Source organism: Zonotrichia albicollis, unplaced genomic scaffold, assembly GCF_047830755.1.
Source record: "Zonotrichia albicollis isolate bZonAlb1 unplaced genomic scaffold, bZonAlb1.hap1 Scaffold_83, whole genome shotgun sequence".
Classification (NCBI taxonomy): Eukaryota; Metazoa; Chordata; class Aves; order Passeriformes; family Passerellidae; genus Zonotrichia; species Zonotrichia albicollis.
The window spans coordinates 4267322-4282923 of NW_027428460.1; the positions used below are offsets into that span (position 1 = coordinate 4267322).

The 15602-nt window shown below is 49.0% G+C and overlaps 2 protein-coding genes across 2 annotated transcripts in view; both read left to right on the top strand.

The window, feature by feature from the left end:
* LOC141728045 (uncharacterized) overlaps positions 1 to 15602 on the top strand; it is a 621306-nt gene that overhangs the window by 428363 nt on the left and 177341 nt on the right. The window lies entirely within an intron of this gene.
* LOC141728033 (olfactory receptor 14A16-like) lies at positions 585 to 1517 on the top strand. The gene has a single exon (XM_074534332.1). The coding sequence runs from the start codon at positions 585 to 587 to the stop codon at positions 1515 to 1517; it is 933 nt and encodes a 310-aa protein (XP_074390433.1).

Consider the following 15602-nt stretch of genomic DNA (forward strand, 5'->3'; position numbering starts at 1 on the left):
GAAAGGCAGCAGCCACTTTGTGTGCCAGGGATCCCTCTGCTCTCAGCAGTGTCTCCTGGCTGCCCAGGGTAACACGGCAGTGGTCTCAGAAAGGTGCAAGTCCAGGGCAGCTGGAACAGGAGAGGGATAGAGCAGCTCCCCTCAGTCTGCACTAAGCCTCAGACAATCCTCCTGCCTCTCTGGAGTCTCTGTTCTTCCACAGTGCAGCAGAATCTCCCCTTCTGCCTCCTGATATCCCCATCCATTCCCCCAGGCAGCTCCTCTGCCTTAGCTGAACATTCTTCATCCAAATTCAAGCACCAGGACTGGCCCCTGCCCTCATTGTTCCCCTGCACTGACTGGGGGTCAAGGCTGACTCCCAGGTGTCCTGCAGGCCAAGGTTCAGCTCCTCACACAACATTGGCCAGCAGTAATCAGAGCTCCAGCAAGAAATGTGAAAGAAGATCTCTTAGACATGGACAGGGGTAGGTGTGTAGTGGCAGGAAGGAGTCTATTAGAAAGGGCTTTCATTTTCTGTGAAAAATCTTTGCTCAATCATCACTGTAATTCCTTCTTCAAAAGATTCCAATGTCCAGAGGCAGCAAATGTCCAACAGCAGCTCCATCAGGCACTTCCTCCTGCTGGCATTGGCAGACACACGGCAGCTGCAGCTCCTGCACTTCTGCCTCTTGCTGGGCATCTCCCTGGCTGCCCTCCTGGGCAACGGCCTCATCATCAGCGCCGTAGCCTGTGGCCACCACCTGCACACGCCCATGTTCTTCTTCCTGCTCAACCTGGCCCTCAGCGACCTGGGCTCCATCTGTACCACTGTCCCCAAAGCCATGCACAATTCCCTCTGGGACACCAGGAACATCTCCTATGCAGGATGTGCTGCACAGGTGTTCTTCTTTCTCTTCTTTATATCAGCAGAGTTTTTCGTCCTGACTGTCATGTGCTATGACCGCTACGTGTCCATCTGCAAACCCCTGCACTACAGGACCCTCCTGGGCAGCAGAGCTTGTGCCCACATGGCAGCAGCTGCCTGGGCCAGCGGCTTTCTCTATGCTCTCATGCACACTGCCAATACATTTTCCCTGTCCCTGTGCCATGGCAATGCCCTGGGCCAGTTCTTCTGTGACGTGCCCCAGATCCTCAAGCTCGCCTGCTCACATTCCACCTTCAGAAAAATTTGGATTTCACTGCTCGGTGTCTGTTTAAGTTTTGGTTGTTTTCTGTTCATTGTTTTCTCCTATGTGCAGATCTTCAGGGCTGTGCTGAGGATCCCCTCTGAGCAGGGACGGCACAAAGTCTTTTCCACCTGCCTCCCTCACCTGGCCGTGGTCTCCCTGTTTATCAGCACTGGCATATTTTCATACCTGAAGCCCCCCTCCATCTCCTCCCCATCGCTGGATCTGGCCCTGTCAGTTCTGTACTCAGTGGTGCCGCCGGCCCTGAACCCCCTCATCTACAGCCTGAGGAACCAGGAGCTCAAGGATGCAGTGCAGACACAGATGAATAGATGGTTTCAGAAGTATTAAAGTGTTGGCCAGTTTCTGCAAATCACTTGTAATAGAAATAAAGTTGCTAGGTTTTGTTGCTTTAATTTTGGAGGTTCTTTTTCACTGTTACTTTTTAATATTGTCCACAAAGCAAGGGCATTTTCTCTGCAATTTATCATTTTGTTTCTCTCCACTTCCACTGTGACCCACAGACTGTGTCAAGGAGGAGCTGTGCTCATGATGGCTTCAAATGAAATGAAAGATCTCTGAGCAGAGTTTTTACAGGAGATCTCCCTTTGGTTGCTTTCTCTGGAGCTGCAGCAGCACTGTCTGTGTGCAGAGCTAGGGCAGATAAGTGCTGGCCCAGCAGCTGTGCCCAGCAGCAGCAGCACTTGGTGTTGCCAGTGCTGCTGCCATGGCCCTGCCCCACTGCCCTGGTGGCCCTGGTGTTGCTGCAGGGCCTGAGTGCTCTCGGGGCCGGGCACAGCCCTGGGGGTGGCAGTGCCGGGGCTGCAGCAGGGACAGGCCATGGGCACGGCTGGGGCAGCGCTGACGCCTCAGCCCAGGGCCTGGGGGCTCCAGGCTCCTTGCCCAGGCTCTCTCAAGAACACGCCCAGGCCAATGCTCATCACAGAAAAGCCCCATGAGCTGCCCCAGGCTGGCCGTGGGCAGGCTGGGGGCAAACAGCATGGCTGGGGCTCTGCAAGGGCCCTGGGGCAGACGGGAAGGAGCAGCAGAGCAGGGGCTGATCCATCCCCAGTGCACTGCACAGCCCAGGGCAGCGTCCCAGAGCATCCTCATGGAGCTGCCAACAACATCCCCCCCTCTGCAGCCCTGGCCTCTCCCCAGCTCACACAGGTGCCCCATCCTTGCAGGCACAGACACGGCAGCACTGGCTCAGCATCCCCTGTTTGCATTGCACAGAGCAGGGGGAGCACCCCCATGCTGTTGGTGTGGGGACATGAACCTGAGGGAGCAGAAATGCCATCAGCCCCTGGGGCCAGCAAGGGCTGGGGGACACCAGCGAAACCTCTCAGGTTTATTGTGACAACCCTTTGAGTTCAGCAATTCTAACCTGCGCCCTAACACCATCTTGTCTCCCCTGATCCTCCTCCAGATTGTACAACCGCAGCTCCCTCATGTCACTTCAACCAGACTTCTGTTCCAGACCCCTCACCAGCCTTGCTGCCTTTCTCTGGACACGCTCCAGCCTCTCCATATCCTTCCTAAATTGGGGGCCCAGAACTGGAAACAGCACTCAAGGTGTGGCCTCACCAGTGCAGAGTGCAGGGGAAGAATCCCTGCCCTGCTCCTGCTGGCCACACCATTCCTGATCCAGGCCAGGAGCCATTGGCCTTCTTGGCCACCTGGGAACACTGCTGGCTCATGTCCAGCCTGCTGTCCATCAGTTCCCTCAGGTCCCTTTCTGCCTGGCTGCTGTCGGGTCACTCTGTCTCCAGCCTGTAGCACTGCAGGGGTTGTTGTGGCCAAAGTGCAGGACCCAGCACTTGGTCTTGTTCAACCTCACCTTGTTGGATTTGGGCCCTGGATCCAGCCTGTCCAGGTCCCTCTGCAGAGACCTCCTACCCTCCAGCAGATCCACACTCACACCCAGCTTGGTGTCATCTGCAGATTTGCTGATGCTGGACTCAGTTCTCTCATGCAGATCATCAGTGCAGACATTGAAATCCACGCTGGCTGGCTCTGATCCCTCAGCCATCCTGTGGGTGCCCTGGGATGGCACTCAGGGTGATCTGTTCCATAACCTTGCCGGGTACCCAGGTCAGGCTGACAGGCCTGGAGTTGCCCAGCTCCTCCTTCCAGCCCTTCTTGGGGATGGGCTCACATTGGCACCTCCAGTGCTCTGGGAATTCCCTGCTGAGCCAGCACTGATGGTAAATGATGGAGAGCAGCTTGGGGAGCTCATCCACAGCTCCCTCATTCCCCTGGGATGGATTCCATCTGCTCCCAGACATGCTTGTGAGCATCTGAGTGGCTCAGCAGGTCCCCAGCTGCTTCCTCCTGGATTACAGGGGGCTGTTCTGCTCTCTGTGCTGAACTACCAGCTCAGGAGAACACTTGTCCTGAGGACAACCTGTCTTATTCTTGAAAACTGAGGCAAAGAAGGAGTTAAGTACCTCAGCCTTTCCCTCATATTTGGTAACCATATCTCCCCTAATAATGAATGGAGATTGTCCTTGTCCCTCCTTTTGCCATTAATGTATTTATAGAAACATTTTTATTATCCTTCCCAGAGGTGGTCTGGTTAAACCTTAAGCGTTTACCTCTCTTCTTTCTGCATCACCTTACAACATCCTTAAACATTTCCTGAGTTACCTGCCTCTCTGTCCAAAGGTGATGCACCTTCTCTGTGGCCCCAAGTTCCTACAAAAGGCCCATCACATACAGAACATCACCTGTTGGCTAAAGTACGCCTCAGAGGAGGAAAATACAAGAGTCTATAAATTAAAGCGGGAAAGCAAGCTAGGAAAGTAAAAGAAGAAGAAGAGGCTGGGAAGGTTAACAAAAAGTGGGACCTCCTTGACCACTTACCTCCTCCTTCCCTTACAGTACCTCAAATCCTTCCTCCAATTCTTCTTGCTGTGGACCCAATTCCTCCTCCTCTCCCAGCTGTCATTCTTTTACCACCTCCTAACCCAGTTATACCTCCAACATCTTCCCCTCAACCCTTTCCTTACTCTCTTTACCCTTCACTTCTGCCTCCTTACCTCTGCCATCTCATGCACTCTTTATTCACCAGTAAGTTCCTGCTCTGCCTCCCCCAGCACAAATGAGACGCCAAACAACATCTCAGAATCTCATGCCCAAGAGTGAAGTTACCCAGTCAGCCTCCACAGCTGATGTTGTAACACCCGGACCAAAGTGGGTAAAGTGGAAAAATTGTTCCCCCTCAGAGAAGTTCCCATGTGCAGGGTGGCAGTGAGATTGGATTTGTAAACGCTCCCTTGACTGTGTCCGAAGTTAGAAACTTTAGGAAAGAATTGCGTAATTTAGTGGAATACCCAGTAGAAATAGAAAATCAAAATTATCAATCTTTAGGCCCTAATATTTATACATGGGGAGAATTGAACTCCATCTTTAACATCCTATTTTTCCCAGAAGAGACTTGATTAATAAGAACTGCAGGAATGAAAATTTGGGAGCAAGAAAACCAACCCGGGCCCCCAGGTGACCAAAAAATGCCTTCAGTGGAGCCTGACTGGGACCCTAATCAAGAAGAGGGGAGAAGGAACATGAGAGATTACAGGTCCCTCATGACCAGAGGGATAAAAGAATCAGTCCCTAGAGGGAGTAATACCAGGTTAGCGTTTGACGGCACCCAGGAAAAAGAGGAGACCCCAGCAACACGGCTTAATAGGCTAAAGCAAAACTTCCAGATTTACTCTGGTGTTGGCCCAGACAGCCCGGAAGGCCAATCTCAGGTTTCCTGTGGTCAGGGATGATCCCGAGAATCCTTTTTTTCCAGCCTGGTGTTCCCAAGAAGGAGTCTGAATTCTTCGGGTCTGGTTTCCAAGGTTGTTTATTGTTTCTTATCTATAACATTTTCTCTTTGGCCTGCCAGAGGTCAGACAGAGGCACACTCCCTGCCCCCGGGCTGGTGTCTACGTTTTATCCTATGAACTATGTTTACTTTATTTATCATTATTTTCCATTACCTATCACCTATGTTAGACAGTCTACTTCTACTCTAAACCAATCCTAAAATGCCACCATCACCAAGAAGGTGGAGGCTAAGAAGAAGAAGAAGGAAGAAGAATAGGACAACACCCAAGTCCCTCCCTCTTGCCTCCTAGACCTCTATATAAAAATCCCCAAAATACCATTTTACATCCTGTGGGAGATTCATTATCATTCTACATAAACTTTTGTGACTTGTAATTCTTCATACAAGGGTGGTAATTTGCTCCGTGGTTAAAGATCAAAATCCCAGGTGTCTTTGGCTTTCTGCCAAGACTCCCCAGCCCCCTGCCAGGATTTCCCAGCCCCCTGCCAGGGGCACGTGTAAGCCACGGCATCCAGAGGGGTGTCCTGGGTTTCAACAGGCCAAATCCTTCTCAAGGTACAATTTGTAACTAAATCGTGGCCAGATATCACATGAAAGTTAGAAAAATAGAGGACTGGCAGAAAAGAAGTATTATTGAACTGCTGGGAGAAGCCATAAGAGTATATATAAAAAGATAAGAAGAAAAGACAAAAACTAAAAGCTAAAATTATGATAGCCATAGCCAGAGAAAGTGTGGGAGCCAACAAATACAGGCCAGTAGAACCACTTAGAAGAGACAAAGGTTTTATTGGACCAAAAGGGGCTAGGGTTCTACCCAGTGACAAATATTGTTATTACTGTGGAGAGAAAGGACACCTAAAGAGAAATTATAAGAAATTCCAATTAGATGAAGCCATAGCCTGGGAGCAAGAAACTCTAGAGAACATTTTAAGAAGAGATGAGAAGTATGTGGAATAGGGTTGTCAAGGGTTCTATGCCCTGGGGAATTTAATGAATCATCTAGAAAAGCCCTTGGTAAATTTTGAGATTGGTCCCCAGAATGATGAATTTGAAGTTTTAGTTTATACCGGAGCAGACAAGTCATGTGTGACTAAAATACCAACAGAAATCACAGTCACTAAAAAGGTCTGCAGAGTACGAGGTGCCAAAGGAGAACCATTTGAGGCCCAGATTATAGAAGATGTAGAAATTAGAGGAAATTCAAGGAGTGTCGAGCTCAGTTCATTTATATCCCCAAGTTAGGTTGCAATTTATTAGGACAAGATTTATCAATCAAATTTGGAACTGGAGTAATCCCAAAAGAAGGAAAAACGGTAGTAAAAATAATGGTCTTAAAGGGAGACATAGATGAAATCAATCCAAACATGTGGGTGGGGGAGGGAAAAATTGGTTGTTTGAATATTCCACCAATAGAAGTAGAGATGCAGAAAGACATCTCCCCCATTCAGGCAAGGCAGTATCCAATTTCCCCAGAGGGAAAGAAAGGACCAGCCACAGTAATTGACCAGCTGTTAAAGGAAGGATTTTAGAACCATGCATGTCTCCACATAATACTCCCATACCAACAGTGAGAAAAGCTGATGGAAGGTGTCGATTAGTACAGGATTCAAGAGAAGTTAATAAAAGAATGGTTGTGAGGCCCCCAGTAGTACAAAACCCTTACACCCTTTTAAGCCAAGTATCTGAGGAGCATGAATGGTTCTCTGTCATGGATTTAAAGTAAAGGATGCTTTCTGGGCATGTCCCCTGACTGAAGATTGCAGGAACTGGTTTGCCTTTGAATGGGAGGACATTGAAAAGAAAAGAAAACAGCAACTAAGGTGGACACATCTTCCCCAGGGGTTTAGAGAATCCCCAGTCTCTTTGGCAAGCTTTGAAAGAACTCCTAGAACAGTTTAAACCTGAGAATGGTGTGCATATTTTAGAATATGTCGATGATTTACTTGTATTGGGGGGGGGGGAGAACAAGATAAAGTTAGAACTTCTAGCATATGGTTCCTAAATGTTTTAGGGGAAAAATGTCTAAAAGTATCACAAAGAAACTGCAATTTGTGGAACAAGAAGCAACCTATCTAGGACATATAATCGGCCAAGGGGATAAAAGGTCAAGCCCCAAGAGAATTTTAGGAATTCTGTCCATACCTGCCCCAAACACCAAAAGAGATGTTAGAAAAGTATGAGGTTTATTTGGATATTGCAGATTATGGCTTGATCAGAATAATAAAAGTATTAAATTTCCATATGAGAAATTGGTAGACTCAGAGCTTGTAACCTGGACCTCAAATGACGAGGAACAGCTTCGGAATCTCAAAATTAAATTGTCTTCTGCCCCTGTACTGAGCCTACCAGACCTTAAAAAGAACTTTAACCTATTGGTAAATGTGGAAGAGGGGATAGCATGTGGAGTCCTTACACAGGACTGGGGAGGATGCAGGAAGCCAGTCGCATCACTCTCCAAGCTACCAGATCCAGTAGCCAGAGGGTGGCCAGCGTGTGTGCAAGTGAGAGACGCAACAGCCACCCCAACAGAAGACACACAGAAACTAACCTGAAAGGGGAAGATCCGGGTTCATACCCCACACAATGTGAAAGATGTTTTAAGTCACAAGGCTCCTCAGTGGCTAACCGACTCCCAAATACAAAAGTATGAAGTCATCCTAATAAGTACCAAGGGCCTCGAATTAGTCACTTCAAAATGTTTAAATCCAGCCCAGTTCATCACGAGAGAGCTGTTAACACACCTGTAACATGACTGTTTAGATATTATTGAAATGCAGACTAAAGTGAGAGAAGACGTAGAAGATAGGCCCGTCCCATATGGGAGAATTTTATTTACAGATGGATCATTATGAATGGTAGCCAGTAAACAGGTCTCAGGGTATGCAACCATAGATGGGCAGAACATGCAAGTTGAGGAAAAAGGAAAGCTACCCTCAAATTGGTCTGCCCAGTGGTGTGAAATCTATGACCTGAAGAGAGGACTAGATATACTAGAAAAAGATAAAGGTACAATCTATATCGACTCCTGGTACACATTTGGGATTGCCCATAGATTCGAAAAATATGGGAAGAACAGGGGTACATTAATTCTCAGGGCAAAAATTTAATACATGAAGAGCTAAGAAAATTAGTACTAGACTCCCTGAGGAAACCAATAGAGATAGCCAAAGTTCACATAAAAGGACATCAAAAAAGGGGACACTCTTGAAATTAAGGGAAATTGATTAGCTGATCAAGTAGTGAAAGAAGTAGCTTTGGAACAGGAAAGTCCAGTTAAAATTCTTAAGATAGAGGGAACACCTAGTAGAGAAAGAAAAGACCCATCTTTGACGAGAAAGAATTAAGAGAGTTAGAAAAGATGAGAGGACAGCAAAAAGAAAATGGAGAATGGTGGACCCCTGATGGACAGCAAATTTTAAATAAAGCTCCAGCCCAAAAGGTGATGACGGAGTTACACGAGTTGACCCATTGGGGAATACAAGGATTATGCGACCACTTTCCAAGGGATCATAAGTGCATGGGAGTAAGTAACATAGCAAAGGCAATTACCAAGGGATGTTTAACTTGCCAACAAATTAATCAGAAAGTAATGAGAAGAGTACTATCTGATCTGGGGGAAGAGAGTTGGCCTTGCGGCCGTTCCAAAATGTGCAGGTAGACATCACAGAAATGCCCCCTGTCCAGGGACACAGACACTTATTAGTGACCGTGGATCACCTCACCCATTGGGTAGAGGCATTCCCGACCAAAACAGAGACAGCCCAAGCAGCCACAAAAGCAATCCTAGAAAACATCATTCCCTGATATGGGTTGATAAATAATGTCGATTCTGACCGAGGTCCACATTTTACTGCCCAAGTCTTACAACAAGTTGTTGAAGCCCTGGGAACGAAATGGAGGTTGCACAGCCCATTGGCATCCCTGGAGCTCCAGAAGAGTAGAAGAATGAATAAAACCATCAAAAACATGTTAACTACATTAGTTACAGAAACCCAGATGAATTGGCTTAAATGTCTACCCTTGGCACTGTTACAAATTAGAACAAGGCCTTGATCAGGTATAAGAGTCTCACCTTATGAAATGATGTTTGGACTCCTCTTCTTGACAACCCCATATAGCACGGGAATTTATCCAGAAGGAGAGACAGCCACCCAAAAATATCTAAAGGCTATAGCAAATATGTTAGAAGATCTTAGGAAAAAGATCAAATCTCAAACCTCTCCCTTAGACACTAAGGGACATAACATCCCATAGCATCAATCCAGGGGACTGGGTGTGAGTTAAATCACGGAACTCTGCACCTTTAACCTCTAAGTTTGAAGGCTTTTTCAGGTCCTACTCACCACCAATACAGCCATATGACCCAAGAGAAGGGGTGGACACATATGACCCAGATTAAAGGACCTGTACCACCTCCCACTGAAGAGTCAAAACCAACCACATCCCCTGTCGCAGACATTTTTTCATAGAAATCCTTTCTTTCACATTTGTCCATCTTCTGGGAAGCAGAGCCCCAGAAGAAGAATATAAACAATTGTTATCAGCTGCTGTGAAATGTGGCAAGTGTCCCTGTGATTGGCTCATCTTCCATGTGTACCATTAAAGGCCAATCACAGGAGCAGCTCAGGGACAGATTCCCTGGACACAGAACTTTGTTATTCATTCCTTCTATTCTATTCTTAGCTTAGCAGCTCTCTGCAACTTCTCTTCTTATTCTTTTTAGTATAGTTATAATGTATTATATATCATATATGAATAAATCAAGCCTTCTGATCAAGAAACAAGATTCTCGTCCTTCTCTCAGCACAGTGACCGTCTAAGGACGCTGCAATACTCCTCTGTGTGCGTGCGCTGGTGCTGGAGCAGATCAGAGCTGGACTTATATCTCTTCTTGCATTGATCACACTCGTAGGGCCGTTCCCCAGTGTGAGTCCTCTGATGCCAGATCAGCTCGGATCTCAAGCTAAAGCTCTTCTCACACTCCTCACACTGGTAGGGCCGTTCCCCAGTGTGGGTCCTCTGGTGCCTGATCAGGGTGGAGCTCCAGCTGAAGCTCTTCCCACACTCCTAACACTCGTAGGGCCTCTCTCCAGTGTGGACCACCTGGTGCCTCATCAGCTGGGATCTCAAGCTGAAGCGCTTCACACATTGCCCACACTTGTAGGGCCTCTCCCCGGTGTGGATTACCTGATGCCAGATCAGGCTGGAGCTCCGGCTGAAGCTCTTCCCACATTCCCCACACTGATGGGGCCTCTCCCCAGTATGGATTTGTTGGTGCATGACAAGATGGGAATTGTGCCTGAAGCCCTGCCCACAGTCGGGGCAGTGGAAGGGCGTCTCCTCTGTGTGGGTGCGCTGGTGCTGGAGGAGATTTGAGCTGGTCTTAAATCTTTTCCTGCATTGGTCACACTTGTAGGGCAGTTCCCCAGTGCGGATCCTCTAGTGCTTCATTAGGTCAGAGCTCCTCCCGAACCTCTTCCCACACTCCACACGTTTCTGCGGCTTCCCCCCATCATGAAGCTGCTCATGGAGCACCTGCTCCTAGCTCTGGCTCCATCTCTGGCCGTCTTCCCAGCCCAGGCTGGCTCTTTCCCCCTCAGATCCCCGCCAGTTGCGTTTGCAGCCCCTCCTCGTGTGGCATCTCCAGGGATTTTCCCCCCCATTGGCTTCCTGCGCCGTGGAGCCGCTCAAAACGGCCTCTTCCACCAGGTTCTGCTGCGGGCATTTGTCCTCCCTGCTCGCCATGCTCAGCTCCTCCTCTGGGGAAGGAAGGACAAGGACAGGATGGGATTTGCCTCCGTGCCACAGGCAAGGGCAAGGAGATGCCCCCAGGGCTGAGCTGCAGCTGGGGCCGTACTGGGCTGGGAGATGGAGCAGCACAGAGGGGAAAGGGGCTCTGACTTCCTCCTCACCTGCCTCAGTGTCCCGGGGCATCTTCCTCTTCCCACAGCCTCCCAGGGGGTGGGAATGGGAAATCCTGGTTTGGTGAAAACAAGGGATGAGCACGTTGAGTTTGAAGGTCCGTCTGCCTGAATCCATCTGTACAAGTCACTCCAGAAAAACCTCCCAAACACCAAGATTCAGCCCTGAAAAAGCCTCCCAGGAGTTCCCTGTCCCTGGTCCCTCCCCTTTGGTGTTCAGGAGTTCCCCCCTGTCCCAGCTGCTGGGGTCACGCCGGGATTGGGTGTTCTCCTTCTCCTTGGTGCCTGCCTGAGCTTATACAGGGATCAACTGGGATCATACTGGAGGTGACTGGGATCATACTGGCAGTGAGTGCCACTCCACTGATGCTGACTGGGAGTGCTTGTGAGCAAATGGGATCATACTGGAAGGAACTGGGAGTCACTGGAAAGATGCTGGAGGGAACTGGGCTACACTGGGAGATACTGGGAGTGGCTGGAACAAAAGTGAGGGTGAAAGGGAGCAACTGGAACCATGTGGAGCACAACTGGTTCATACTGGCAGGGACTGGGAGCACACTGGGCTCATCTTTGGATCATACTGGGAGGGACTGGACTAATACTGGGAGTATCTGAGAGCGACTGGGAACGCACCCTGTGTTATGAACAAAAATTCGGTTAATATTTTTTTTGTGAGAAAAAGTTACAAAAAGGCAGCCAGATCTCTGTCCCTGCCAGGTTTCTGCGTGCTTTGTTATTGTAATCACGGGTCATTGTAGTTTATCTCCCCTTTTGTATTAGTAAAAGCCCTGGCTGAAGCGGGGTGATGGCCCTTCCCCTGAGGCTGTGCTCTCTTCCAGCCTAGGGAAGACACCTGAGAGGGTGGGGGGGGTTATGCAAAGTGACTCCAAGACCAGCATGCTTTGGGACCTCGACTCCAAAATGCAACGAGAAAACCCTAAAAACAACAAGCCACCTAAGAGTTGAGAGAATTAAGTGATGTCCAGACGTGAGGAGCCAAGTGCTGAGCCTGCAGAGATGTGGAGTCCCTCTCACCCTGACCATGGGAGTCGTCCCCAGCGCCGAGACTGAGGGGGACCGCACTGACAAAGTAACATCTGACGGGGACATCACGCCCTAAAGGCTCCCACAAGGACCGGAGTCCCTAGCTCTGCCCCTGGTGGACAGAGCTGCGCACATCCTCCTCCTCTGAGTCGCCCTGGGAGATGCGACGGGGACTGCAGCCCTGCCGAGCCGCCCAATCCTGAGCTGATCACTTTTAATAAAGGTATTATAAAGAAGAAGAAGTCTCCTGGCCCTGTTTATTTCAGCTGGGGGCGCTCGTCCAGAATAGCCACGCCGCAAGAAGACTCAAGACTGGCCATCTTGGACTTCAGGACAGCTGGCTACCAGGACCAGAGGGATCGGCTCAGGACCAGCGACACAGAGGAGCACCGGATTGGTGAGAAAGCCGGTGGCGGGAGCGGGAGACGTGCGCATGTGTGTGTGAATGAGACGGAGGCCGGCAGCCGGACCTTCGAAGTGAGAGCGGACCCCTCAGTACCGCAGTTCCAGACTCCTGCGAAGGGGCCGGCCAGAAACAGGGGGAAACGAGTGGAATTAGTGTGACTGAGACGTCTCCTAAGAGGGAATAAAGGGCCCCCCCCCCGGGCGTGCGGAAGGAATATTTGTATGAGTGGCACGCACCCAAAGTAAGTCCTGACAGAGGGAAGTCAGGCAGATTTGTCAGTCCCGAGAAGGATTCGGATAGGATTTGTAAGTCTTGAAAAGGATTCGCGTAAGATTTTGTCAGTACCGAGAAGGATTCAGGTAGCTCACAAGCCCTGCAGGCAAAAGTAAGTCCTGGCACAGGAGCCAGGCACAAACCCCAGCGAAGGAGGCTGTGGTTTGCTTTTAAGTCCTGATACGGTGAAGCCTAAAAATTGGCGGGTTAGGCAAACTAAAAATCAGGCAGTTGTTTTTCCTGACTGAGGGAGTCAGGCACGACCCGGATTCTTAGGCCGAGGCTTCGTGTGTTCAAGTCCCGACAGATGTAAGACCTGATGTGGGGAAAGTTGAGCAATCTAGAGATCGGGCAGTTGTTTCAGTATAAAGTCCTGAGCATCAGGCAGAAATTTGAAGTTTCAGTGGAGGAGGCTGAAGCTCCTCAAAGAAGGTTCTTTTTGAAATCACTGGTCAGTAAAGGCACCTTTGGGAATTTTTACTGTTAAGACCTGTAAAATGGGAGGGTGTAATAGTAAAAAGACCGGCAAGAGGCTGAGGGACATACCTCCCAATAGTCCCTTAGGAGAACTGTTAGTAAAATGGGATTCTATAGAGGCCACGGAGGGATTAGATAAAGTGAAAATGATCCATTATTGTATGGAAGTGTGGCCAGAATTAAAGTTGCAAGAAGGATGGCCTTGGTGTGGGACAAAGGATAAGTGGATGTGCCAACAATTAAATAATTATCTGACAGCTCAAGGGGATACTGATCCTGAGCAATTATTGTATGTAGCTTGCTGGTTAAAGAGTGCTGTTGAGGATGAAGGAGTGCGAATTTGTAAGGTACAGAGGAAGAAAGAGGGGAATGAAGGAGGGGATGATAAGACTGGTAAAAGATGGGATCCCCTGGATTATTTACCTCCTTCTGCCCCTCCACCTTATAATCCTCTTCTTCAAGCACCTCAAATGGCAGGTCGGGTTCTTCCCCCAGCTGCCATCTCACTACCACCTGTTCAAACTCCTCCTTCTACCTCTTCAGCTTCCGCTATGATAAACCCAGTATCCCCTCCAGCTCCTTCTGCACCACCACAAGTGCCTACTCCACCTGCTGCATTCTCCACCCCTTCACCAGCTGCATTCAATATTCACTCAGGTTCTTCTCCCCCTCCTATTGCTGTCCCTTTACCTCCTCCTAGTTGGGACACAAATGCCTCCTCGCCCGATAAACAGCTATCAGCAAATACACCTGCTGATGGGCAGAAAGTTCAGGGTAACCCAGATATCCCTCAAAGTAGTTTGGCATCTGAAGATGGGCCGTACTGTTGTAACAGATCCAAGACCTCCAAGGCAGAGAGACTCCTTCCCCTCAGAGAAGTTCCTATGGGAGGAGTAGCGGGAGGTGTTGGCTTTGTGAATGCTCCCCTAACTGCTTCTGAGGTGAGAGGATTCAAGAAAGAGTTGGGGCATTTAGTTGAAGACCCAGTGGGCATAGCCAACCAAGTGGATCAATTTCTAGGTCCAAATATCTACACTTGGGGGGAGATGAATTCCATCCTGAGTATATTATTTTCCCCAGAAGAGGTCCAGATGATTAGGGTGGCTGGCATAAGAATTTGGGAGAAAGATAACCGTCCAGGACCCCAGGTGCCATCAGGTGAACAGAAATTGCCACTAACGGATCCCAGCTGGAACCCTAACCAGGAGGAGGGGAGGAAGGCCATGATGGAATATAGGTCTTTGATAATACGAGGGATCAAAGAGTCAGTTCCCAAAGGAACTAACACCCAATTGGCATTTGAGGGTACACAGGAGAAAGAAGAAGCTCCTGCTGCCTGGCTTAACCGCCTAAAGCGGAACTTCCAGTTGTACTCTAGAATAGACCCAGACACCCCAGAAGGTCAAATGCTACTAAAAGTCCAATTTGTTACCAAATCTTGGCCTGATATACGGAGAAAACTGGAAAAGATGGAAGTGTGGCAAGCGAAAGACATAAATGAGTTATTAAGAGAGGCATTGAAGGTGTATTTAAGGAGGGAGGAAGAAAAAGCAAAGGCCAAGGCTAAGATCATGGTTGCTGTAGCTAGAGAAAGTGCAGGGTGGGCGGGTCCACCACCAGGAGAAGGCAAGGATAGGCCTCTTGTACTGTCAGGCGCAAGAGGGATAGAGACACCTCAAGTCCCTTTGAGAGAACAACATTGCTATTACTGTGGAGAGCCAGGACACACCAGGAGGTTTTGTAGAAAGCTCAGTCTCGATGCGGCAATAGCCAGGGAACAAGATAATTTAGAGAAGATCCTTAAAAGTGACAATTAGAGAGTCAGGGGCTTTACACTTTAGGGGACCTGATGCAACATCTAGAAGAGCCCTTGGTAAACTTTGAAGTGGGACCCCTAAATGAGGAATTAGAATTTTTGGTTGATACAGGAGCAGATAAGTCCTGTCTCAACAAAGTAACATCTGAAGTTAGACAAAAAAACAGCTAGGTAGAAAAGATATCCAATACCACCAAAACTAGCCAGTAAGACTTAACTTATAATAAGTGGTGTGAAAGTAAAAGGTACCTTATTGTTGTCTTGTTGTGTGTGTGAGAGTGAGTCACAAGCAAAGTCAGCCTCAACTTCCTGAGCAGGTGGGAAGGGGGCAGTGGAAGTGTGTGTGCGTGTGTGTGTGTGTGTGTGTGTTTGTGTGTGTGTGTGTGTGTGACCTGCAAACCAGGCTTGTGTCCCCCGGGCGGGTGGGGGCTGTGACCAAAGCGTGTGTGTGTGTGACCTGCAAACCAGACTAGTGCTCCTCAGATGGGTGAGGGAGCCATAGCTGTAAGAGCGTGAGTGACACGCCGGCAACCTCACAGGTGAATGTGCACCAGAGGCAACCAGAGTCAGGGCCCTTCCAAGAGGCCCAGAGATACTGAGACCTGTGGGCCAACCCCAGGGTGAGGGAGTGGCTATAGGGACCTGTGATTTTCTAGCAATA